This window comes from Pempheris klunzingeri, chromosome 12, assembly GCF_042242105.1.
Source record: "Pempheris klunzingeri isolate RE-2024b chromosome 12, fPemKlu1.hap1, whole genome shotgun sequence".
Taxonomy (NCBI): Eukaryota; Metazoa; Chordata; class Actinopteri; order Acropomatiformes; family Pempheridae; genus Pempheris; species Pempheris klunzingeri.
Genome location: NC_092023.1, coordinates 17,708,862 through 17,736,690, shown reverse-complemented (window position 1 = coordinate 17,736,690; position 27,829 = coordinate 17,708,862). Strand labels below are relative to the sequence as shown.

At 40.8% G+C, this 27,829-nt stretch overlaps 1 protein-coding gene across 2 annotated transcripts in view; it reads left to right on the top strand.

The window, feature by feature from the left end:
- The window catches only part of psda (pleckstrin and Sec7 domain containing a), a 34,577-nt gene extending 6,748 nt beyond the window's left edge, over window positions 1-27,829 (top strand). Inside the window, exons 1-13 of one of the 2 annotated variants that reach the window (XM_070840921.1) lie at window positions 2,037-2,589; window positions 9,232-9,429; window positions 9,520-9,600; window positions 10,211-10,323; window positions 10,557-10,615; window positions 11,242-11,331; window positions 19,735-19,778; window positions 22,141-22,331; window positions 22,769-22,839; window positions 23,697-23,854; window positions 24,550-24,694; window positions 24,948-25,091; window positions 26,335-27,829. In XM_070840921.1, the coding sequence (XP_070697022.1) occupies window positions 2,507-2,589; window positions 9,232-9,429; window positions 9,520-9,600; window positions 10,211-10,323; window positions 10,557-10,615; window positions 11,242-11,331; window positions 19,735-19,778; window positions 22,141-22,331; window positions 22,769-22,839; window positions 23,697-23,854; window positions 24,550-24,694; window positions 24,948-25,091; window positions 26,335-26,679 (1,722 nt within the window). In that variant the 5' untranslated portion in view covers window positions 2,037-2,506 and the 3' untranslated portion in view covers window positions 26,680-27,829. Of the gene's footprint in view, window positions 1-2,036; window positions 2,590-9,231; window positions 9,430-9,519; window positions 9,601-10,210; window positions 10,324-10,556; window positions 10,616-11,241; window positions 11,332-19,734; window positions 19,779-22,140; window positions 22,332-22,768; window positions 22,840-23,696; window positions 23,855-24,549; window positions 24,695-24,947; window positions 25,092-26,334 lie in introns of those variants that run through there. The other variant, XM_070840920.1, reaches the window with a different exon arrangement.

Genomic DNA, 27,829 nt, shown 5'->3' with positions numbered 1-27,829 from the left:
TCCTCCTCTCTGTGGATCTTTTCCATCTGTTGTCAAGACGCTCTGATCTCTGACCTCTGACCCCTGACTTGATTGCGCTCAGCTCGCGGCCATGCTACTGCTTCAGGAACTGAAGCGTGTGGATGTTCCCATTGTGTCTCAATACTCCTGACTAGTACTATCCATAATCAATATGGGAAAATAATTGGTAGCAAGACATTTATTTAAGTTTCCCATTAAACTTTCATATTAGTGTAGTTTTTTAGTTTCTATTACATTTAAAATCATGTAAACTTATTCTTTAACTAATTTTAGTTGTGGTATAAGTTTCCTTATATCTTTAATGTTGATGTTATTATAAAACAAACACATTATATTGTAAAATACATTTATAGATCTGACATTTGTGCATTTTAATTTACAAATCTTTGATTAATGGTCAGAAACAAAATAAATTTTATTCCTCACTGCACAAAAACAAAAAGATAAAATCGAATCAAACTACATTTGCGTTTTGTTTTGATAATAATATACACTCAGTGGCAACTTTATGAGGTACAACTGTGCAACAACTCTGCCATGCATTCTTCATTCATAACTCTCAGTTTTTGGACGTAAATTAGTAGTGGAAATTGAATTAAAGTTTATTACTTAGGTCGTAGTTAGTGCTGGTGTTTTATCTTACTAATTTATATGATTTGTCCTCTGTGTTTACAGGTGAGGGGGTAAAACATTAGAAACACCTGAATATAATGAAGTGAAAGTATTATTATAGGCATTATACTGTAGACATAATGGCTTAACAATGGTATTGCTGTGTACAGGTGTACCTCATAAAGTGGCCACTGATTGTATAACATATTTAAATAAAAACAGAAAAATGCAAACAAAAACACAAAGAAACGGGAACATCAAACACAAAGCAGGAAGTACATTCTGATAAGAGAGATTTAGATATACATTTATAGTGAATACTAATAGTGAATGAAGAGCTATATGAATAAAGTGAAATATCATCATCACCATTATTTGTATTATTATTAGATTATTCATAATAATAATACTTGAATATAATAATGCCAATACAGCAGCAAAGCATCATTTTGAATGAAAATGATGTTTTTCCAAGACACGGTTTCTGAGTTTATTCTAGTCCTTTGAATTAAATGTTTTTCTGCTTAGAGGACTGTAGAACAAAATGCTATACAAACTAAACCAATGCTAAAAGTGACCTGAGGCAGCAACATCCATATGGAACAAACATCATGTTCACAGATGTAACCAGATAACAACGTCAGGTCACATAAGATAATATTTAAGTTAGAAGAAGTCAACAAAGAAGAAAACAACGATGAAGAAGAAGAAGACAAAGCAGTTGGGGCAACCAATGAAATCAGTTCGGGGCGTGGCCAAAACAAAACCCTCCATCACAAAACTAGGAAAAGAAAAACACTTTTCCAGTGAATTTTAAAAACAAAACAGAGTAGTAAGAAAATACAAACTGTAGATTCATAAAGATAAAATAAAAGATTGAACAGAAATAAAAGCAGCTTAAAGTGCTTCACATTATGGCTTAAAAAACAAGACACAGTAGTAAGAAAATACAAAAAGAAAATAAATTCATAAAAATGGAAGTTTCATTGAAAACAAAAAATTAAAATTAGTAAAAAAAAAAGTTTAGCAAACAGGGTTGGAGCTACATATGATGTTTTGTCTCGTAAATGATTTCTTGTTGGTTCATAAGTGAATGTTTTTGTTGTTGTTTTATTTGTTCACACCGAAATGAAGAATTATTTCTCCTTACGGTGAATTAAAGCTAATCATCTTAACGTTTGTAACAAAAGCTCTGAGGTTCACTGAGCTGCTGGAAAAGAGTCAGATAAAAACTTCCAGGAAGGTAAGAGAAGACAAAGAGAGGAAGAGGGGAAGGAGAGGACAGAGGGAGGAGAAGGAGGAGGAGGAGGAGGAGGAGGAGGAGGGGCGTCCCGGGTCAAACAGGGGAGGAAACGCATACCTCCTCCCCCCTCAGTGGAGGAAAATAACCCAGCTGATGAAGATCGGACTGTGGCGAGAAGGAGGGAAAGTTGTGCTGGGAAGTTGTGGAGAGAAAGGCTGGCGCTGAGATTTCTAAAGTGTTAAAGAAACAGAGAAGAGAAGGAGGAGGAAGGGGAGGAGGAAGAGGAGGAAGGAGCTGGCAGAGCAGCAGGGAGGAAAACTAAACCAGACGAAGGATCAGAGAGGAGGAGACACTGCTGCTGCTGCTGCTGCTGCTGCTGCTGCAGGAGGAAAAGGCAACAACAGACCAACCGACCGAATGAGGCAGAGCTGGAAACAGATGATGTCATCATGAGCCCTGCTGTTGTGATGACATCAGACTAACGTGTGGATGATGATGTCACTTGGTCTCCCCCGGTAACGTCTCCTGCCAGCACTAGAAGACTGTCGATGTGGATGCTGGTTGATTGGTGGCTGCTCCCGGCCGCTGACAGCACCGGCCGGGCGTGAGAGTGGGTGGGGCCACGCCGACATGGCCAGCTACCTGCTGTGCTGGGGGGGCGGGGCTCTGGAGGACCGGTACCTGTATGCCCCGCCCTACCCGGCTGTGTACAGGTCAGTCAGCTACTCTGAGCACCTCCTCGTCCTGACCGATGACCTTAACACTGTCCTTTTTTTTAAAAAATCCATCAGAGGATCAATTATCTCTGGTCCTGGATGAAATATAATGAAGTTAGACTGATTCCCCATCTTGTTTATTTGTCCAGTGCTGCTCATTTCTGTCTCTTTCCCTCCATCAGCCAACAGGCCAGACTTCAGTTTTAATGAATAACACAACTGTTGCTTTGTTCCATTGATGCAACTCTGCAAAATTTTAAGAAGTTTTTTTAAAATTCGCTTGACATTAGATGGAAACCTGATTTGTGTTTGTCTGCTGTTTGCTGCTGAGCAGGTCTTGAGCAGTAGTATTTTACAGCTGAGAGTGAACCAGGCAGGAAATGTGCTGTAAAACCCAAACTAGAGCCAAACGAGGTCAAAAAGCTGTGTGGAGCTGTGCAGAGATGGTTTGTTAATATAAAAATTTGATTAGTGCAGCTTTAAGCTAATGTGACTTGAAGTCTGGAATATTTCTTTTCAGCTTTGATTACAGTCTGAATCTGGCATAAACAGCTGAATACTTTGAGTGTTTGGATTAGTTGTAGTTGATAATTCTTGATATCGGCCTTCAAAACCCAAATTTCTTACCAGAAACTGCTCTGTCCTCTGCTTTGACTGGGTTCAGGTCTCAGTTTCCATCCTTTTTGAGGAAAGGACATCTTAGTTCAAGGTGTGTCATGTTGTTTTCACTCTCAACCACTGCTGGAATGTAACCAAGTACATTTACTCAAGTACTGCAATACAAATTTGAGGAACAATTTAATTTATTCAGTTCTCAGTTGGACACAACAGTGTCAACAGTACAGACGAATATGACAAAGGACAGATACGTATAAAAAGTACACAAAACTCAAAGTACAATGAAATAGATACATGGCTAAAATAATAAATAAACTGTCTGCTCATGAATGACATTAGCAATCAGGATAGCAGAAAGGACAGTTTCTCCACAGTCTCCACAGTTTCTCAATGTGAAGACACATCAAAACCTCTTTGATCTGTTTGATCTGTTGAAGGCAGACAGCCTTCAATCAAAAGAGGATTAATCGTTGAGACAACAATATTGCAAACCCTTTAGCCTTTGAGTGATATGAAGTAAGTCTCGGTTCTGTTGGAAGTACAACAAATATTGCCATCTATGGGTTTTGAGTATTATTCTGTTGCAAATAGAGGAAAAGACTTCAGCTAATGAGGATTGAGGTCTTGAAACTGCATAGTTTAAGAGCTTAACTTGGCACTTTATTTTTGCCGTAATTGGGCGAAAAATCCATAGTAACCTTTCAGCATGTTGTAATACGAGTGGTCTGAGAGAAAACTCTGCTCCTCCTCTTGGCTGTTTTCAGGCATTAGTAAATCTAGTCTGTGCCGGGAGACTTTGGCTAATCAAGTCCTGTTGCTCCTGCTTTTGTAATAGAAGTTTGTAGGCGATTATGCATTTCATAATCAAACATTTATTAACAAGAGGAAGGTAACAGCATTAACTTTTACTTACTTTTCAGACACGAAAGATGTGGTAGTTAGCATAAACCTGGTTCACCTGCGATGTCCATTAGATGTTTCATTCATAATGAGCAGTTATGAAACTATGGCTTTCATAAAAACACTGCAGATTCCTTCGTTTTACTTATTATTACTGTTAATTCACACAAATAATCCTGATTCACATTCATGGTTTAAACAATCAGACAAACACACTCAGTATTATAGAGATGTCATTCTGTTCATTTTAAAACTGATTTGGTGTCTGGAGCTTAAAAAACATAAAAGCTACAAATGTTTTTAAAAATCAAATTTTCACCGAAACCCAATTGGTAACTATAGGTACAACTGACCCTGTGATGGGGTTGTTTGTCATAGTGTGTCAGAGGTTAATGACTTGCTGTTAAAATAATTTCTAAGAAGCCTCTAATGTAGGAATGACTGTTGTTAGATGTGTCGATATTGAGCAGGTCATATGAGAGTAAATAGTGTGACAACAAACCCTGGTCTCCCCTACTTCAGGGTGAGTCGTCCTCTCGAGACCCTCACGGTTGATTCTCCCGATGGACCGGGTTCTGACATCGATCTGGGTTTGGATGAGTTTAAGCGTTAAACTAGCTGAACCCGATGATCTGACTCAGCAGTAACACACTCTGCTCTGAGACTGCGCTCTGCATCACTTCAAACAGAATCCGTAATGAACCCTCTGCGTTTTTTAGAGAGTCAAGGCCTTTCTGCTGAATTGAAGCCCCCGCAGGCAGAGGATCTCCTCTGGAGTTTGGAGGAAGTTTGCTGTTTTAAGTTTTCTACCAAGCATCCATTATAGATCAAGCAGCAAGGCCTGAGTGGAACATGTGAGAGCTGAACTCTGTTTACCACCTTCTGCTTTCTTACAAAACACACTCAGAGAGCAGCATTACAGTCCTGCTGATCTATCAGCTATGTGAGATTTGGATTTCCTTTTACCATTAAAGAATCACCAACAGCTTATTTTACACTTTTAAGGTCCTGTACCAGGTAGACGGGTGGAAATGAATCTTATTGAATGGTGCTGCAGTAAACATGGGTCCTATTTGTACATATCCTGGAGTCTAAATGACTGGTGGGTACAAAAAAGGTGTTGGAATTGGTCCAGTAGATCAACTCAGCCAGCAGCCACCAATCAGGCTGCAATGGCTGCAACATGATCATTTGGGGCAACTGCACCTGATCAAACTACGTCCACTAAAAGTGTTTGTTTTTGCCACTGACAGGCTCAGATTATTATTCTAAGTGTCTGATAACATTATGGAAGGGATCCCTACAGAGACAGACCTGTAAGATCCTTTTGGTCCAAGCCTTATACTATAAATCAGTTAGCTGTTTTTAAAGGTGCTTGTCTTCAGTGGGAAGGGGCTCAGAGCTCAGAGCCACAGACGGGAAGTCAGACAGTATTTAGGGACGGACCATCGTGTTGTTGATATGAGTGTGAACAGGAAGTTTTTGAACAGCGGTATGAATGTAGAATAACAGCAGACTGATGCTTTAACAGAATGAAAGGGTGATCAGTCATGTTCAGTTTGGTTGTTGTGGTTTCATACTGATGGATGAAAGCTGACTGACACACCCTGGAAAATAACTGTCTCTCACTCTGTCTGCTGTCCTTCTCTATATTTGCTCCGTGCCTGTTTTATTTCCCGTCTTTCTCCTTTGATCTCTGCGTCATGCTCTCTGTCCTCTCTTGCTTTCTTGTTTAAAGCCTCTCTGGATCGAGCCATCTCAGCTCAGGGGTAGGGTGTTCGGGGTACTTTATTTTCTTCCAGCTCTATCGTTCATCTGAAAAAAAATCAGTTACATATCTGGAGTTTGGAGAATCTGGTTCATATTTTCTTATTTTTAGTGCTGGAGTCCATGTAAGTGTTTTTAGAGCGTGACAATGCTGTGTGCTCATGGTGATCACAGAGGTTATTCATTCATTTATTTAGGGTTTAATCATTTAAAACAACAGACTTTGGTGGACGTCTATGTTTATTTGGTTTTCAGGCATTTCTGTTTCACATTTACCTTTTATTAACCTTTCATCATGTTGTGATTCAGGTGGTCTGAGAGAAAACTAGACCTCTGCTCCTCCTTTTACCTGCTTTTAGTCTTTCAGTCTGTAATGGGAGACTTTGGCCAATCACAGGTCCTCTCAGAGAGAGAGAGCATTCCTGTTGGCTGTTGGTGAAAGTCTGATTCATTGGAGAAAAGTCCAGCTGAAAAAGTTTTTATTCCAGAATTGGCAGCATCTGTCAACACTGCAGAGCGACTAAAATAATCTGCTCTGCATACAGCAGCCGTCCTCTCAGTTATCTGTCTGCTCTGAACATGAACTCGTCTGCTTGAATCGGTGGAAGTGGCCTCTGCAGTCCGAAGTGGACTGGCCCCCAGTGGCTGCTGGGTAAAAAAAAAAAGAGAGAATTTCCTGGTGTCCTGTTGAGTGAAGTTCCTGGCTGCTGGTGGAGAGGTTATTTATGTCCTGGATGAATGGGTTGTGTTGGTAGAGGAAGGACTCGCCGACAGAAACATCCGGACTCTCATTCAATCTGGTCTCCCTCCTACCCCAACCCTACATGCCAGGAAATACTAGTGACACACTACTACTGTACTAAGGTATACCACTATATACTACAGTATACTACAGTATACCACATGTACACTACAATATATTACAGTATGGTACCTGGCACTTGATTTATTTTTTGCTATCACCTCCATGAGGTTCGAAAGGGAGCTGATCCGACTCTTAAAGGTGGAGTTGAAAAATTTCAACTCGTGCAATACGAGAATTTCACGTCATTCATGCTGCATTACCTGGTGCAACTTCTCGTCCTCTCGCATCCTTGCATTGAATTTCTATCTAATCGAATTCTGAAGTTTTGATATGCAATGTCCAGTTAGTAGCTGCTCAGGCTGAGATAACCCTGATGACATCATTATGACATCATTGATGACATCATTATGACATTATCAGGGTAAGTCAGGCTGACTAGGCTAAATTATATTGAGTAAACTGAATATTATGTATAAGATTAAAGAGCTCTTAAAATCTGAAGGTCTACATTAACACATTGTCTTTTTATACCTGAAACACCTGACAACTCTAGTGGATTTGAGAGGAAGTTGGAGTTGATTAAGGGAAGTAGATGGAGACCACGCCGTGGGTCAACCACTTCCCACTTTCTGACTCTCATTCACAACTCTGACTTAATTTCCTCCTCAAAGTCCATTTTCTTCTTTACTGGTTAAAAGTTGCTTTATTTAAAGAGAAGCTGCGATGAACGGACTCACTCCAACAACAACAACAGAGAGGTGCGTTAAATTAAAGATAATTCTCCTCGACTCGGGTGGAGCAAGAGTAAATGAGTGTATTGATCCCTTAGGAGACACTGGTCGATGCAGCTATGCAGTTATAAATAAACTGCAGTCTGTTACAGGAAATCTAAGCACGTCCAGCGCTGCAACATGTTTACATAGGAAGTGATGAGTGAAAGGTATCAAATATATGAGGTTTAGATGATGAACCTGGAGCTGCATTTTACATGTAGTTGAACAGTTTTAACAGTGGATCATAAACACAGACACAGAAAATGTTATTCTCTACAAATCTGAGTCATTGTTCCTTAAAGGTGAACAATGGTGTTTTTAAACTTGGGCCACATCTTTACAAATTTTGGCTTTGAAATTACCAGTAGGTACAGAAGGTTTACTTGTTTTACTCTGTTTAACCAATTTATTTGGTTATGTTGTTGTGTGTTGCACAAATATTATGTTGAACTAAACCTGTATAACACCAAAGTTAACAAGAAACAGCCGTTCTGAGCACCATGATTTTATCCAAAGTTGGATTTTTCAGAAGTGTTTTATTTTCTGGAATCAGCATGAGGGAAAAGTCGTGTTGCATTTAGCTGCTTGTGGTTCCTGTTTGCTCTGTAACCATGGAAACGGACAACAATCAGTGGATTACTGCTGATGCTGAGGGAAACGACATTTATGAGGCAAGATATGAAGCTATAGCAGTCAGTTGCACACACAAACCTTGAGGTCAGAACAACATTTGTTTGTATGTCTGAACTCATCAGAGATCATCTGTTATGGGAAGAAGCTCCACTCTGTAACACCGCTGTACAACCAGTGTTTCTCTAGTCCAACAACTCCAACAGACTGATCTCTGGGGATTAACTGTATGTCTGGCCACATTATGGATGTCTGCAGAGATAGGCCAGTAAGATCCTTTTAGTTCAACCACAAACAGCCATTATATCGCTCTCTTTAAAGACGCCAGATTCCATTGATGAAAATACTAATTTTACCTCACAGAACACAGGTGTTGCTGCTCTACTACTGCATCGGTCAATGAGGTTTTTGTGTTATTGTGTGACTTTGGTGTTTTAAAGGGTTAGTTCAGATCCAACACAATATCTGTGTGACACAAAATTGCAGTGTGTTTGAGTGGATGGAGACTTTAACACAGCACTGAAACAGTCAGGCAACAGTAGAAAGAGGCTGAAATCTGAGAGAACAAACGGGAACAACCATGAGTTGAAACTAAACCCCAAACCACAGAGATTCAGGTAGAAGCTGCAGAAGTACAGACACAAGATCACAGCTCGGCTATGATACTAAACAGGATCACAGCAGTTGGCTCGGCTCGGCTCAGCTTGGTTAAAACAGACCAGATCCCATTGAAAAATCCTCTATTTTCTTACTGATAAACCATAATAATAACACAGGTCGAAAGCAGAGATTTCCTCCTCCAACGGTCATGTGAAACAAATGTACACATGAACCGTCAGAGGCTGGTGTGTATAAGCTGACTATTTTTTTTTATGTTTTTATGTTTCAGTATGTTTTAACCCTCTACAGGCTTAACGTGGTCCGATGGGGGCTGTGACCAAATGGATGCTCACAGCATGTCGGGTCTTTGGTGCTACAAAACCATTTTAAATCCCAGGACAAAAAGACGTGACATATGATCTGTTATATGATGAATAATTATTATAACTAACATCTAACTCCCACTGACAGGCTTTAGTTTGAAGGAGGAACTCGGAGAACAGAAACCAGAAAAGGGACCTGAAAGTTCTGTGTGTGTGTTGCCAGGGAGCGTCCGGTGAACCGCCCCCCTGAGGTGCTGTACCCGCAGGCTGACGTGGCGGAGCGTCTGGCTCTTGGTGGCAGCGACGACGCGCTGGCTAACGGCATGAAGGCCGACCTGCAGGCAGCCAAACGCCTCGCCAAACGCCTTTACAACCTGGATGGCTTCAGGAAGTCTGACGTGGCTCGACACCTCGGCAAGAAGTCAGTGTGTGTTTGTGTCCTCGTTACAAACGCTGTGTGTCCTAATCAATAATGATCAGTTCTGTTAAGTTTGTGCCTCTCTGTCTGCAGCAATGAGTTCAGTCAGATGGTGGCAGAGGAATATCTCAGTAACTTTAACTTCAGCAGTCTTACCATCGACCAAGCGCTCAGGTCAGCTCCCTTCTTCTTCTTACTCCTTTTGATTTCTTGTTGACATGACACTTAAACAACATTTAAGGTGAACTCTGGTGTTTTCAAACATGGGCCCTATTTGTACAAATTCTGGTATCAAAGTACGTCCACTAAAAGTGTTTGTTTTTGCCACTGACAGGCTCAGATTGTTATTCTAAGTGTTTGACAACATCATGGAAATGATCCCTACAGAGACAAACCTGGACGATCCTTTTTGTTTAACCACAAACAGCTGTAATATCGCTCTCTGCAAAGACACCAAACTCCACTGACAAAAACATTAATTTTACTTTACAGTACACAGCAGTCGCTGGTCTACTGCTGCCTTGATCAGTTAGTTATTTTGTTGTGTTATTGTGTGTTTGACAAATATTTTGTTGGATCCGAACTAACTCTTTAAAACACCGAAGTCACGCAATAACTCAAACTAACCGATCAAGGCAGCAATTGTCCAGCAACTGCTGTCTGTAAAAGTCAAAAGGTTCAAGAAGTCAACTATGACTCCCAGGGTGCATTTCACTAACAACGTCCACTCACAGCTCCTTCCATCACACTAACAAGGTCCATTTTGGACATTTGGTGTCTCCAGGACATTTCTGAGGCAGTTCGCTCTGGTGGGAGAAACTCAAGAGAGAGAAAGAGTCCTGGCCCAGTTCTCCAGGAGGTACAGACAGTGTAACCCCGAGGGGGGGGCCACCGAAGGTACCTGTCTGTCTGTCTACCTACCTGTCTGTCCGACTGTCTGACCACCTGTCTGTCTGATTACCTGTTTCTGCCTGACTACCTGTCTGTCTGACTGTCTGAGTACCGGTCTGTCTGTCTGACTACCTGTCTGTCTGGCTACTTGTCTATCGGCCTCACCTGTCTACCTGTCTCACCGGTCTCTCTGACCTGTCTGCCTGTCTCACCTGTCTGTCTGCCTGTGTGTCTCTCAGACAGCGTCCACACTCTGACGTGTGCCGTCATGTTGCTGAACACAGACCTTCATGGAAACGTGAGTCACATTAAACTAATTTAAACTCATTCATCTTGTTGTTTAGACTCATTTGGCTGAAATGAGCGTCAGTGTAAAATCTGTCCAATAGAAACAGGCCCCGCAGACAGTGAAACGTTCGTGTCTCACTGGGAAAACAGAACGTTATCTTCAATCTCTTATAAAGATCTTAGCAGCCTCAGAGAGCATTTCAGCACCAACATAAAACAGGAGTCAGCTAATGTGTTGTTAAAGATGAACTTGTTGCGTGAAGTTTCTCTGTCAATGATTTTATTTTTTCATGTTGCAGTATTGAAGACAAAATGAGAATTATACTAAAATCAAACTCTTATTTTGAAAACCCCAAGGTTTTCAAAACGAGTGTAACTATAACAGTTTAAAGAAAAATGCTGTTTTAAGTAAAGTAAACAGCCCCTAGAGAAAGTGACTGCCCACAGTCTCTCACCTGTGGGCACCTTCCCACTGGCTCACAGCCCTGGATCCTCTTCAGTCAGGGAAGGTATATTAGAAAGGATCTGTCCAGGTGAATTAAGTATCAAGTATTGAAACACAATACTAAAACGTAGTTGGTTAACTGTGTGCGTGTGTGTGTGTGTGTGTGTGTGCGCGTGCGCATGCATGTGCAGAATGTGGGGAAGAGGATGTCCTGCAGTCAGTTTATCTCCAACCTTGAAGGACTCAACGATGGAAAAGATTTCCCCAAAGATCTGCTGAAGGTACAACTGACACTCACTCACTCACTCACTCACTCACTCACTCACTCACTCACTCACTCACTCACACACTCACACACACACACACACACTCATTATTACACAACAGACACACACTTATACAATATACTCACACAGGGATCCTCGGCTTGTGATTATCGGAGCAGAAAAAGAGACGATGCTTTAATTTATGACTGCCGGGCTCAACGAGTCTGTGTGTGTGTTCTTGTGTATTAGTGTATATGTGTGTCTGCGTGTGTGTGTGTGTTTGTGTGTCTCTGTCTCTCTTTCTCCCACTCTTTTGTTTCCATCTCAGTTTTTCCATCTCAGCCTCCGAGTGTTCAACATGAATCTGCGTCACCCTTTCACCTCCATCATCATCATCTCTCTCTAACTCCCTTTCTGTTAATGTGTGTGTGTGTGTGTGTGTGTGTGTGTGTGTGTGTGTGTGTGTGTGTGTGTGTGTGTGTGTGTGTGTGTGTGTGTGTGTGTGTGTGTGTGTGTGTGTTCTTGCCCTCAGCTCTGATGGCTGACGGTTGAGTGTGTGGGCAGCAGCTCTGACTCTGACTGAGAGGAAGAAAACGAGTGAATGCAGAATGTTCAGAAGTGAAAAATATGAATTATACTCAGCAGGTGTGTTTCCATCCACCTGTTTTCATACACAGTTTTGATTTGAAAAACCAGAGTGGAAACAGAAAATTAGAAAAGAAATCCAAATATTGCAAAAAACCCTTGTCACGCTTTGCTTAGGTATAAGAACTGTTAGAGTGAAGGACATCACAACTTAATTCTTGGACGGCCCACCGCATTTGTTGTTTGCATGTTCCTGTTTAAATCGATCTAAAATAAAACGGGATGGTTTTTAAGAAGCTCTTGGTGGCTCAAAGCTAGAGTAAAGATATGGGTATTATATGAACTAGATGATGTCGGGCATCCATTGGTACCAACCACATCACCATAGCTTCCCCAAGGGGGCTAAATAACGCTCTATAGTTAAGCTAAATTTTGGCGAGGGAAAAACTAGCATAGACATTTTCAAATAGGTCCATTGACCTCTGACCTCCAGACGCTCAGTGTTTAGTTTAAAAAAAAGTTAGTGTATGCTATAGTGTGTGTACACAAGTTAGATTGTGTGTTAGTGTGTAGTGGAGGCTGATGTAGGCCACAATGATGGTAATAAGCAAACCAATGTAGGCATTGGGAAATATTTCTGTTCTATCAAATCACTGTTGCACTCTGCTCATGAAAATGAGCCTCGCTCAAAAACTATACAATGTAAACAGTTAAAATATCTTCTGGACTCTTAAGAAATATTCTGTTTATGTTTCTATATTCAGAATTGTTTTAGATTAATGCGTTTTGTGTCTTTATTTAGTCAGATTTGATTAAAAAACATCTCCGAAAACATGTAAATTTTTTCTACATATGGCAATATTTCAATATTTTTATCAATAATTATGGGAACTGTCAAGGAACTGTCATTTTGTGATGATTGTGGCGCCCCCTGTGGACCAAAGTGTTAGTGTTTCCTGCATTTCCTGATAGCATCACCACCTTGTGTCGTTAAGATCTTGATCCGGTTAGTGCCTGCATTTGTTTTGGAAGTGAATGAAAGAAAGGTCACGCTTGCTGGAGGCCTACTGCATAGATGGAGAGGTTGAACCTGGGAGTTCAGGAACCTGCAACCCCACGAAGGGCTCTGTCATAGGACAGTTGGTGCAGAAGGGGTGTTTTAGCCATTGGAAAAACGCCCAATGAGATATTAGGTTTTCAGAGTAATGGACAGTCTCCAGTCTATTTGTTGAATTATACTGATATAAATCCCTAAATAAGTTGTCACCTAAAAAAAGATCATGTTCCTACATTTACTTGGCGCTCGGCTCTCCATCAAGACGTCATCGCTTTTCGCGCGTCATCGTCCTTTTGGAAACATTTTAATAGTTCTCACTATGACAGACAAAGTGCTGTCATACAAGTCATTTTGAATGAAAGTCACGACATGAAGCTACACACTGATGACAGACACTTGTTGCTGTGTGACAGTGTGACACACTACAAATAAAGCTGAGCTGGTCTCAACATTTCTCAGCGCTCTAATGACGTGGTGAAGCAGCGGAGCTCAATCAATCATACCAAATCAACCATTCCACGCTAATGCTGTGCTGACTATCAATAGCTTGAACTAAGATGATTTTAAACTAGTATAGTGCTAGCAAGTTCATGACGACATATCAACGAGTGCTTGAGCAACACTTAAACGCCAACTCTGCGTCAGTAGCTGCCACACTGGGTCACTTTATAGCTGTATCGCTTGTAGCGTGAACACAGCGTTAGACTACATACTGCCCTACCTTACTGGTGACCCAGGGCTAAAAAATGTCTTTGAAGGGTTTTAAATGTTGCAGCAGATGTTTGCTCAAACTGCAAGAACACATTAATGAAAATGAAATGGAGTGTGTGTGTGTTACTAATCTCACACAGAAGTGGTGTGTGTCTTCTGAGAGTATTTAACTCACCTGATTAATCATTTTTTAATCATTTGTGATTAAGTCTGAACACACGCGCGCGCACACACACACACACACACACACACACACACACACACACACACACACACACACACACACACACACACACACACACACACACACACACACACACACAGAGCCTCGTCAGTGACAATGAAATAACACAACCAGCTGTGAATATCACAGTTTGATTAATATTATGTACATTAGACTGATGAAATATAAAAAGTATTGATGACATGTAAATATAGCATTAATGTGATAACTTAATATAGTAGTCCTTTACATTAATATCTAAAATATTAAAGTGGGAAAATATTTGTCAAAAATCCTAGAATACATAAATGCTGACTATAGATTAAATTTAATATAGAATATAAATGTATTAAATATATTAAATGCACAGATTATCAATTGAAATATTGAATTATAAATTAATTTAGATATAAGAATATTAGAAAAGATTAAAATTATAAAAATACTGAAACATGTAGAAACAATGTATAAAAATCCATCACAGTCGCAGGGGGCTGGAGCCAATCCCAGCTGACATAGGGCGAGAGGTGGGGTACACCCTGGACTGGTCGCCAGCCAATCACAGGGCCGACACTTACAGAGAGACAGACAACCATTCAGACTCAGCCAATTTAGAGTCACCAATTACTCACTTGTGACTTGGAACCTATATGCTGCGAGGCACCAGTGCTAACCACCGCACCGCTCATGTTAAAGATACAGAATATTAGAATAATGGACAATATACATTATACAAAATAAAAAAGAATTAAATTGAAAATGAAATTTTAAAAAAATGATGTAGAAAATATTAAACATTAAAATGTAACAAAATACTAATAATAATAATATAAAAACATAAAATAAAGTTAAAACACTAACGCATTAAAAAACAGTGTGTAAAAAGTAGAACAAAAATAAAACTGCACTGTCATCTTTAGTCTTAATCTGTTCATGCGTACATTAATATGTCATCAGATTTTGCTGAGTCACTGTTGTAGTTTTAAGATTTCCAGCTGGTTTTCAGCCTCTTTTCTGCTCAACGTCTCGCGACTGCATTTACATTCAGCTCTGCAAGTCCTCCATGATTGACAGCTCCGAGGAGAGTGGGGAGGGCGGGCACAAACTCCGATCCCTGTGCTCTCATTGGCTGTTGCCGCTGAGAGAAAATGCGCATTGAGAGAGCGAGAGAGAAAAGAGAGAGAGAGAGAGGAGGGAGGGAGGGCGATCAACACTCCCCAACAGTTCAGAGTCTCACAGAGAGAGGAGGAGGAGGAGGGAGCTCACCTGACGGAGGGGTTCTCCTGCAGGACGAAGACAACGACAAGGAGCAAAGGAGGAGAAGAAAAAGAAGAGTAGGAGTGAAGTTGGAGGACGAAGAGATCAACATCAGAGGAGGAGGGGGAGGGAAGGATTCTCTCTCTCTGTTTTTGTCTTTTTTTCCCAGAGTGCAACAGGAGAAACTCTCCTCTTTTTCTCTTGTTCCCATCAGCTCATCCCTCCACCTCCGTCCTCTCTGCTCCTTCCATCCCTTCATCATCCCTCCATCTTCAGTCAGGGCTGGTTGTGGCGTCTCAGGAGGAAGCTGACGTCAGTTTTGGGGTGCTCTCTTTTTCTCTTTCTCTCTCTCTCTCTCTTTCTCTCTCTCTGTCTGCATGTGTGGGTGTGCTTGCTCGCCCCAGCCTTCCGGTTTTTCCGTCCTCCTCCTTCTTCTTCTTCCTCTTCTCTTTTTTTTTTTTTGTTGAATGTTTTGGAGGTGAGAGCGAGCTGCCAATGCTGCCGCTGATGCATCTCCTCCGTCACGCAGCTTTATTTGCAGTCCAAGGATTCTCCTATACTGCTGCCACCGCCGCTGCATCAAGAGGCTACGTTCAACAGCCAGTTTGAAACGGGAAAACTGCAAAATTAGGACAAGAAGAAGAAAAAGATCAGAGTTGTGATTTGGATTTTTTGCGACTGAACGTTGGAGCTGTTTTCCTGCAGGACTCTGAGCCGATGAATTACACATCAGTGCTTCTACATTGAGGGATTAAACACACACACACGGACACATTTTAGAGAGTGTGTGCGTGTGCGTGTGCGTGTGCGTGTGCGTGTGCGTGTTGCTGTGATGCTCTCACTGTTTCATGAGACCTGAACAGGAAGTCCAATCTAACCCGACTTTGACAGCAAAATTCTTAATCCCGAAAATATTTCCTCATTTGTTTTATGATAAGTTTTTGTGGTAGATTTTGACTTGAACTCCAACAATCATCAGAAATCAAAGTTATTTATCCAATAAAAATACAGATTGGCTGTTTTTTCCTGTGTTTTATATCAGAGAATCTTTACGTTTTTGACTGTTAATCAACTCAAATTTGTCCGTAATGATAATCAAAAATAAGACTCACAGAGTCAATTAAATCAACACAATCATGCATAAACTTGCCTAAATATTAATTTTTCAACATAAAAACTCGCAGCAGATTGGGTCCACAGCAATCACCAGCTCTGGCATGTTTGTTGGCAGCGTATTTTTGTTCTTGTTGTTCTGCATCCAAATACCTGAGTGAGCTGCCGGCTGTCAGCCTGCAGGATTACGAGTCGAATGAGTTGCCACAGTGTTTATATGCATAATGAATAGAGCGGGATCCATAATGCAGCAGGCGGAGATCCACCGAGGACACAATCAATCTGGCCATCAGCAGACCCCCGTTTCTATTTAAACACCCAGGCTTTGTGTGTACATCCTCCTGGTGGTTTTGTGCTTTTGAATTGCTGAAAACATCAGCAATTTATTTCCATTTGTCAAAGTGCAGTCAGATCTGTCTCTGAGGTCATGTAAAGCTGAAGCGTTGTGGAGGAAACTGGACTCTACACTTAATGTAAACACCAACTTGGCTGCTGGTCAAAGGGAGAAAAATACCTGGAGATTTTCATGAAAATATTTTCAAATATTTGGAGGTCATCTTGAGGTCAGATTCTCCTCTACAAGCCATACCTGAGTGGGTTTGATACCTTTTTTTTCAGGATTTTTGGCGTTCTGCCCATTAAAAGTATCACATTTGTTTTTTATTTACTTCATAAAGTTCAGTCGGATTGCTGTACACCTGAATTAGACACAAATCAAATGCTCCTCCTCTGAAATCCAAAGTCACCACGATGATCGGCGTCAACAGCATCCACTCGTCAGGCCGCATGCGGTCTCGGTCACTCTGCTCGGTCCGGAGCGGGCGGGACTCCAGGGACTCCGACCCTTTCAGATATCCCAGAACCCCCCGCTCTCGCTCCCTCAAACCACTGGCCTTCCCTGACCTGCTGGGAAAAACCCAGGATGGACAGCAGCACCGGCAGAGCCGCAAGAAGAAGGTAGAACCTGCCAATACACACTCTCAGGTTTCAGATTTAAGAAAGGCAGACTACATATGAGGGTGGGGATCTATACAAACTTCATGATTGGATTAAGAGGGCTACGATGTGAGTAGAAGATTACAGATGCATCAAAATTTTTGATTTCTACAAAAAAAAAGATTCTGACTTGTGACTGCTTGCTACCTTTAAAACGATCTATATTATAATGATCTATGTTTAAAATAAACAGATTAATTTACTTACTTTAACTTACAATACAACAGTAGTACTAACATATGAGATGTGCCGACTTGAAGGTTATATCTGACAACATATTTCTCAGCACTGCATGTGAAAGGGCATGTCGCAGCATTTGGTGTGTGTTCTGAGTCTCAGGATAACGTTGATAACTTACCTTATTAACAAATGGGTAAAGACAACTTGCACACACTGTGGCTCCTATCCACGTCCCATTTCCATGATGCTAGCTTTTAAGCTAGAGGGTGCCAGTTGGATTGTATGCTTACACTTAGCCATCTTCACAGCCTTGCAAAGAAACATTAACACAACGTTCACATTTTACGTCCATCATGTCATCCAATGGGTTCAGAACACAATGTGTTCAGAACACAATTGTTAAGCAATCATAATGCCAAGAATTTAGTTACATTTCTGACTGAGTTTTCAGCTTTAAGACATAATCTTTCAAGAGAAAATCACAATACATCTAGAATAATTTTTTTCCCCATTAATTTTTTTTTACATTTTAATCACAGACCACAAGAACATCACTCATCATATTATAGAAACACAAAATAATGGTCAAAGAAAAAGAAACATTCTTCAGGCACAGGAGAAAAGTTGTGTCAAAAGGCTTTATTTTGCAAGCATAATGGTTTAAAACACAAACCAATTTGTACCTGACAGAGCCTTCATAAGGGTGTAAATAGTAAAAAAAAAAAAGGACAAAGGAAATGTTTTGTAATCAAAGCTGCCAACATTAGGTTGAAACCAGTGGGTATTTTAAACCATATGATATTTACAGTTTGGAAGAAACTGTACATTTCAATATAAATTTAGCCATGTTATGCTCACCAGTCTGCTCTTTGTTTAACAGTACTGTTGTTATTAACCAATTGTTTCTACTTTGCTGTGCTTTTGATCGTCAATAAAACTCAACATTGCCAGCAAAAGTTTCACAATAAAAGAATAAGGAAAGGGATATATTATGTTTATATAACTGTTGCAAGACCACGAATGTCATTGCATCTCATTTTATGTTTCATTTCATTATCTCATCATCTAATTCTAGTTAAATATCTCATGTTTTTCATCTTATCAAATCAGCTCATTGTGTGAAACCTGTGCAGGAAATGTTGAGTTTCATTGACAGTAATTTACCAGCGTTTAAAGAAACAGCAAAGCAGAAATGACTTTTTGGTAGGTGTTTTTAAATGTGTATTTATGGATTATCAGCCCTGAAAGGATAAGTAGATAAACAATTACAGTAACGGTCACAAAATAACAGAAACAAAGACCTGACTGAGGCAGCAGTGGATCAGTAATTCTTGTTTTAAATAGTCAAATGACTGTTTTTGTCAATGCAATCCAGTGTCTTTGAAGAGATCGATATAACGGCTGTTTGTGGTTTAACCAAAAGGATCAGTCTCTGTAGGGATCCTTTCCACAATGTTGTCAGACAATTAGAACAACAATCTGAGCCTGTCATTACATTGCAGCTATTGCAGCCCATTTAGCGGCTACCGGTAGATGTGATCTACTGGACCATTTCCAACACTTTTTGTACCTTCCAGTCATTTAAACACCAGAATATGTTCAAATAGGTTTCAAGTAGTCAAGTAAGTCAACTAAGTATTTGTATGACTCCGTGCGAGTGATATGGGTGCCTTTCAAGGTTTTAATGGTAAAACAGACACAGCCAATGGTGGAGGTGGAGAATACAATGTACTTCTTTTCTACATTTAAAACTAATTTATGATTAACAAGTGCCTGGGCTGGGGTCGAGCCTGAGGCATACTAAATGGTATCATCAGCAAAAATGTGAACAGCAAAGGTCCAAGGACAGACCCCAGACAACGTGTTTGTGTTGGGGACTGTGCGATACTTTTTTGCTGGGATGCTGAAACTGACACCCTCTCCTGGTGTTATTGCTAATTTACTTGGATCCTCCCTTTGACCACTAGAAAACTGCAATACCATGCTCCGAATATTTCAACATAATATAACAGCACTGAGCTGGTACAATTTGTCTTGCTATTAATAACTAATAACTAATTAATAATCTCCCAATGAAAGAATCAATTTTATACCTTTTCCACATCACCTGAGAAAAAAACAGCTCTCCTGCCAGCCCCCTGCTTTTTGACCCCCATCTTGAACAACAAAAAGAGAAACATGCCCACATAAACTGTGGAATTAAGTGACTGAGGCTCCGAGGCGTTGATGTTTTTGTTTTATGTGACAGACATATATATGACTGTGTGTGACTGTGTGTGTCTGTGTGCCTCTGCAGACTCTGTACAGCTCCATCAAGAACGAGAAGCTTCAGTGGACCATGTAAGTTTCTTCCTCCAGTACTAACCTTCAACTGGTTTTTACTGGTTTAATGCACAGCACGTACAAACATCTGAGGTGTGTGTTTAAGATATGTGTGCACAATTCTGTGTGTGTGTGTGTGTGTGTCCCTGCTGCCCTGACTCTCTTATTTAAACCTCTGTTGCCATGGTAACCATTCTCTGCTTTCTTTCCTCGCTGTAATTACAGGTCAGCATCCCAACGCCCATGCTTGACTGTGGACACACACACACACACACACACACACACGTATGTCTGTGTGTGTATATGTGTATATATATATACACACACACGTATGTGTGTGTGTGTGTGTGTCTGTGTCCACAGTCAAGCATGGGCGTTGGGATGTGTGTATATATATATATATATGTATGTATGTATGTATGTGTATATATATATATACATATACACACACACACACACACACACACACACACACACACACACATATATATACATATACACACACACACACACACACACCTGCATTCTTTCTAATGTCCAGCAGGTCCAGAAAATGAGCTTACTTCTTACTTGATTTATTAGCTCAGTGAAAGTTTATGGTTTCAGTCTCTAGTTTACAGTCTTCTTCAACACAACTTGCAGCACTGTGGACATTTAAACAGCCGTGAACTTGTTTTTGGATGTTGTCCGTGTTTACATTTCTAAACTTTTACCCTTTCACAGTGTGATTAAATTTCAGTTAAGCTAACTTTTCCTTCAGATCTTTGGTTCTGTTGCGATGAGGCAGATTTCTACACTCTTACATATTGTGTTTTGGCCTTAACAGTAAGAATAAAAAAAATAGTTACAATATGATTGATGAATAAATCACCTGTTGAGTTGAATCAGATGGGTCCTTATCTGTCTCAGCTCAGTTATGGTTTAAAGTCTCCTCACTCATTAAATATGGCACCTTATGGCTTTGAGATGTGATTCCACTGCTTGTTTTCGCTGAAGCCTAAGAATCCAAACATTATATTTCATAAAAATGTAATATATTCCTTTGACATTAGCAACTTCGCAGCGACTTCTGTAAACCCTCATAAAATAATGATACTGGGGAAACAATTATAAAACTCTGAGATAAGCTAATAAAATATTGCTTTTATTAATATCATTATAATACAACAACAGGAGATGAAATGTCGATCAATTAAGTAGACCAGATGTAGGCCGATTACGATAACTGCTGTTGTCGAACTATATATCTCTTCAGAAATAATTGTAAATGACCAGTTTATGCCACCAATATCATGATATTATCATAATAATGCAAGGACACTCTTTACACTTTTAATTCTTAAGAATACGAAGAATATTGTCATGAAATAAATATTAAAATATCCTAAATCAATTAAAGATAAATAAAGTAAAACCACACAATCACACTTAATTAAATATGAAACATTTGGAATAGGGGTTCAGAAAGTCATTTAGACAAAATACTGCCAATCCAGTCTGTCAGTGGTTCTATCCTGAGTGCAGTCACACAAGTAACATTGGCTATAAGTTAGCTATAAGTATCGCCTGCTCCATCTCCATCTGCAAGTTTTGTTGCCAGTTCAGTTAAGTGTTAGATAAGCTTTAGGTTTGTCGTTTTACCACTTTTTCTGGACTGTAATTTTTGCATTTCACTTTCACTGAAAAAAATAGAAATAGGATGACAATGTGATTTATGCAACTGCACTTGCAATGTTCCCTTATGTCAGGAGACTCTGACATGTAGGCCGGGCCGTCTCTGGAGCCCCACAGTGGTTCATTCATAATTCTGTGACACAGTTTACCTTCATCAAAACACAGCAGATAATGCGATATTGCAATTTCAATAGTATTTCAGTCAATTGTCCATCCCTACTGGCTCGTTCATATTAACACACTGTGTGTGTGTGTGTGTGAGTATGAGCTGCCTGAGCCTCGCCCATGGTGAAACTCTGACACACAGAGAAGCAGCGTAACCAGGAATGCCAGCAAATCACATCTCAGCAGAGTGTTTTTCTGTTCATTTGGCTTTAGGCATTGTGATAAAGTCATGAAAACGCTGCTGTTTATTCTGATATCATGTTGGCTAAATATTGGTGATGTTCTTGTTAAAACAAACACGTATGTAAACACAGCAGACAAGACTGAGGTCAGAAAAATAATTGAGGTCATGTCCACTTATTGTACGTTAAGTTGAGAGTGTACCAATCGTGGCAAGAATGTGATAGAGATGTAAGATGAAATCAGATTGTGAGACAAAAAAAGAAATGTATGAGGAGTTGAAATTCTATCAGATGATGAGATGGTGATAAAATCTCCTGGGATGACCACTTAATTTCCCACTGTCCTCCATCCTCTTAAGCGATGAAGAAGAGTTGAGGAAGTCCATGTCCGAGCTGGCGGATGTTCGAACAGACTCTGCCTCCCACACCATGAAACGGCTAGGGAGTGGAGGAAATCCGTTGGTGGGCGTCGCCCAGCAGGCTGATGGCGAACTCTACAAGAGTGGCTTCCTGGTCCGCAAAGTCCATGCCGATCCCGATGGAAAGAGGAGTATGTTACTCTTCTTTTTCACCCTCCTCTTGTGTTTATTCAGTGTTTGTTGTTTCACATGACCCTTGTATTTAGGTGTTTTTTCTGTATTTCTAAAGTTAACAATAATTTCAAAAACCACCATTTTCACTTTATTAAGACTTGTAAATGAATTACTTTAATTTCGGATATAGTTTTTTCCTGGATTATTACGTCCCTTCCCCCTGTGCTGTAACATTTTTACACCCACAATGGCAGTAATACGCCATCATATAAAATTTGTGAAATATTAAGATGATGAAATCATAATGTAAAGTTTGCTGAAGACTAAGTCTGTGTTTATGGTCAAAGTTATCATGAAAATGTTTTTTTATATTTAAAGCCACGTGAAGTGTGATCTGTGAGTTATTGTGTGAGCTGTGAGGTAAAATATCTCATGATGCCTTGTTTCCTCTTAGCTCCACGGGGCAAGAGGGGGTGGAAGTCTTTCTACGCCATGCTGAAGGGTCTGGTGCTCTACCTGCAGAAGGTAAACGTGTGAACTACATTTCCCAGCAGCCACACTGGTTCCTACATGCCAGTTTCTCCACACTAAGAGTCTATTTTTAACTGTATGTGTCCCAGATCGAATATATATCAGGACAGGACCAACATCTGGGTCAGGTGGAGAGAAATAAATACACAGAGATGATCTGTTTTTCTATTTTTAACCACTATTTTAAAGTTTCAGTCTCTCTGATTTTACATTTACTGTATTTCAAAGAAATTCGAATGCTTTGTGTTTAATGACATGCAAGTACGGTAGACAAAAAAAATCTGTTTCATTTCTCGTCAAAATGAAAATATCATCTCAGACGTTGATCAGTGCCTTTTCAGAGACCAGTCTCCCGCATAAAAGTTCTATTTTTGACCAATTCACCCACCACGCACCTAATTTTCTGAAGTATCTCGAAAAGGAAGCACTAAAGTCAAACTCCTTCCACGCTCAGTGACTTAAAACCAACCACAAACATATTCAGGGCGCAGTAAAGTAGTTAGTCAGCAAATCTTTCATAGTTCTCTGGTGTTTTGTTTGGACCACAGTGGTGTAGCTTGTTAGTTCTGATTGGGCCTGAATGCTCCACTGTGAAGCTAGTGTCAGTGGGGGAGAGAACTTCCTGTGATTTCTCGTCAAATAAAAGCAGTTTTGTTTCTGACAAACACTTAAAATGCAGGGTCTAATTTTATGTAATAACAATAATAGATAATGATGAGAAAAATATGACCATGTCAAATTGAGAAAACAAAGCAGATTTGTTTTGCATTCTGAGACTTGTAGTTGACTTTCATAGCAGGTTTAGTGGCTATTGGATGCTGATGTGATGCTGCTCTGTGATTGGCTGACAGGATGAGTACCGTGCAGAGCGAGAGCTGACAGAGGAGGACGTGAAGAATGCTGTGTCCATCCATCATTCTCTGGCCATGAGAGCAGCCGACTACAGCAAGAGGCCCAACGTCTTCTACCTGAGGACGGCCGACTGGAGAGTCTTCCTGTTCCAGGCTCCGTAAGGGACCACCGCAACCCACAACTCATAACTCACAACAAACTGAAACTGCTTGTTTTTTTCCACAGAAAGATTGTTTTCTAAGTGTCTGACAACATTATGGAAAGGATCCTTACAGGGATAGACCTGTATGATCAGTGAGTTTGTTTGTATTACTGTGTGTACACAAATATTGTATTGGATCCGAACTATTCTTTTAAAACACCAAAGTCACACAATAAACAAACAAACTAACTGATTAATGCAGCAGTAGACCAGCAACTCCTGTGTTTTGTGTTGTAAAATGACTATTTTTGTCAATGAAGTCTGGTGTCTTCACAGAGAGTGATTTAACGGCTGTTTGTGGTTAGACAAAAAGGTCTATCAGGTCTATCTTTGACACCAAAATGTGTACAAATAGGTCCCAGCTTTAAAAATGTTGGAGTTCCCCTTTAAAGCAGAAGAAGCTGTTTAGGGTTCAGATTTATTAACATTGTATAATGCAGAACACTACACACACAGAAGCTGCATAAATAAATATTCAAATATTTAAATTAGAACAGAATAAAACCGTAAAGGACAATAAAGTATATACAAGTAGAACTAAAGGAAGACAAAAAAAAGTTAAGTTAAAAGGCAGATATAGTTATGTAAATACAAACAGTATGCGCAGTCAGGCTGACTGCTGTCACTTGTCTCTCTCCTCTTTCCTGCAGGAATGCAGAACACATGCAGTCGTGGATCACGCGCATCAACGTGGTGGCAGCCATGTTTTCGGCTCCACCATTCCCGGCGGCGATCGGCTCCCAGAAGAGATTCAGCCGTCCTCTGCTGCCGGGGTCCAACACCAAACTGTCCCAGGTACGAGGTCTGAGTCAGACAGGCTTACAGGCTCATCTGGATGGATTAATGTGGATATGTTGACCCTGAAGAGCTCTTTAGATAATTCAGTCCATGTTTATTAAAGCTGCTAGAGTTTTCTGAGATAAAGTCACAGCTTGATGATTATTTCTGTGACACTGAGCAGTAAATCAGGCTGCACTGACATGGAGACATCAGGATTCTTCACAGCAGGACTCTTTTGAGTTTTTTGAGTTGCCGTGTGTCCCCACAGGAGGAGCAGGTCAAGTCTCATGAGAACCGGTTCAGGGCGGTTTCCTCCGAGCTGGCTGACCTCACGGCCTCCACACCAGACCGTAAAGTGAAGGGTCGCGAGCTGGAGGAACAGAAACTCCGACAGGAGTACCTGGAGTTCGAGGTGAGGGGATTCATGTAAAATACAAACACCCAATACAAACACAAATACAAAAAATGCACTTTGTATAAACTAACCCTTTAAAACAACAAAGTGCCACAATTGCATCCCTGCAATTTACCCAGCTGAGGGGATCTATCGGACCAGTCCTTTTTTACCTACCAGTCATTAAGACTCTGAGAATATGTACAAATTTAAATTTTGATTTGTTCTTAACTGAGCTTTGAATATAAATATTTAACCTGACAGATTGACTGTATTTATTCATCCAGAACCCCCAACATTATGTTTAAAGATTTAAAGATTGACTTCTTGCTTTAATGTTCTAAAGTACAAACAAACGGGGGGTGATCGTGGATGAAAAATGACCCACATGTTGATTTAAATCAGTGTTCTAGACATAAAGTGACATTATGTAATTGCACCTCTTATTCGAGTTTAATTGTATTTCTTGACGAATGTTGTTGTTGTAGTAGTGCTTAACACCTTTACTTAAGATCATGTTTCAGTCGTGTTTTATTAGCTCTGAAATCCGACAGAAGTCTCATGTTTCATGTTTCATGTTTTCTCCGTGACTGAAGAGAAATGTGCAGTGAAATCCCTCTGAGGTCTTAACTTAACCGACAGACAGCAGCTCCTTCTGTCTCATTTCTGCTCGTCTTCATCACAAACTGTCGCTGAATCAGTCCGTCTGGTGTCAAACAGGCTGCAGAGACACAAACACACTGTGGCAGGAACATGGAGCTCAGTTAAAGGACCAGTCTGCTGTTTACATCCTCCTACTGATGATCACTCCTTACATTCATTTCTTTATTTTATGGTAGCTGGACCCTATTTGTACATATTCTGGTGTCTAGATGACTGGTAGGTGCAAAAGTGTTGGAATTGGTCCAGCAGATCACCTCGCGCTGCAACGTAATGCAAGTGTCTGATAACATTATGGAAATTATCTCTACAGAGACAGACCTGTAAGATCCTTTTAGGTTAAGCACAAACTGCAGACCAACAACTCCCATTTTCTTTGATGAAAAATTACTGTTTTTGTCAATAGAGTCTGGTGTCTTTGAAGACACTGATGTAATGACTGTTTCTGGTTAAACATAAATAATCTCATAGATTTATTAAAAGATCTCTTGGTGAAGTCATGTTTCACCTGTCAAAGGTAAATCTCCTGCTGTGACATCACAGGTACCACCTGACGCTGGCGTCATTGACCTCTGTCTCATGTGTCCATTCTCCTTTACAGAAAACCCGGTACGGTACGTACGCCATGCTGCTTCGGGCCAAACTCTCGAGTGGAGATGAGGATCTGTCGGCCTTCGAGTCACGGCTGTTTGATGATGGCGGCCTGCAGAGGGCGCACTCCAGCCCCACGTTGCCTCAAGAGGCCACCAACAAGGAGAAGACCCGCGGGACCAAGACATCGAAAAGCTTAAAGGTCACCTCCACGTCCTCAAGTTCGAAGACTGGTGGAAGCACCAGAGAGGGAAGCAAGAAGAAGAATGGTGGTGGCGGCAGTGGTGGTGGGGGTGGGAATAACCAGCGTCCAGAGCTGCAGAAACAGAGCAGCAAGCAGGAAGAGGTGCCATAAGGTGGCATGAATCAGGTTTTATACAAAGTGTGTAACTGGAGACGGACATGAAGCATCATGGGGAGCAGGCTGACATCCTCCTTTAAACCTTTTCTGTTCAACTTCAGTCAGATTCTGATTGGCTGCTGCACTTTTCCTCCAGAGCCGAGATGAGGCGTTCGAGGTCAGTGGGAGAGGAAAGTCGAAGCATTCAGGAAGCGCTCATAAGGTTTGACAAATGCCGACTGTGGACCATCGATCAGCTGTCTGTTTATTTCTCGTCCAGTCATCATCGTCAGCAGGTCAAACAGCCGCTACGTTTCAGAATAAAAGCTTTGTTTCCCGTCAAGTCTGCCATTTCAGGGACTTTATTTGTTTGTTAAACTGACGGAGACGGAGCTTAAATATCAGAAATCTTTGGTCTCCGGCAGCAGGATCGGACTCCAGGAGGCGAACAGAAACACTTTGTTGGTACTTTTATTTTTTCCTCTCAGAGCGACAGACACTGACCTCCTGCACGGACACCACTCTGCTTCTCCTAGCAACAGACGGGGAGCAGGTTGCCATGCCGACCACACATGACAGACACTGCGCGTGGGACTGTTGCCGTAGTGAATGAGGAGAGAGGGAGGGAGTAGGTTGGGTGGGAGGGGGGGTGACACTCTGGAGTCAGGACTCCCCCGACCAAACAAACAAACAACAAACAGACCGAGGCTGTGAGGAACGGGAACACAATACCTCCTCCTCCTCTACACCTCAGTGTGTGTGTGTGTGTGTGTGTGTGTGTGTGTGTGTGCGTGTGTGCGCTCACCAGAGGAAAAGTATTATGAGTACACAGTGATACTGTGTTAGCACTTGATGTGTGTGCACTTCAAGGAATGTAAATACAAGCTGAACATGCTGGATGGAGGCTGATCAAGATGTGACTGCAGTTTGTTTTATTCATGTTATTTTTCTCACTGAGTTGCCGTACTGCTGGAGCAAACAGGCTGTATGGAGGATCATTAGTGACTACAAACTACTGATGGAGCAAAAATAATCACATCAATTTAAACTGCAGGCTGAGTAGAAAGCTGCAAATCATTGACAGTTACTGATGCTGCACTATTTTACAGCCGAAGACACGGCAGCACCTCCAGGGTCTTTTCCAAAATGAAGAAAACCTTGTTCA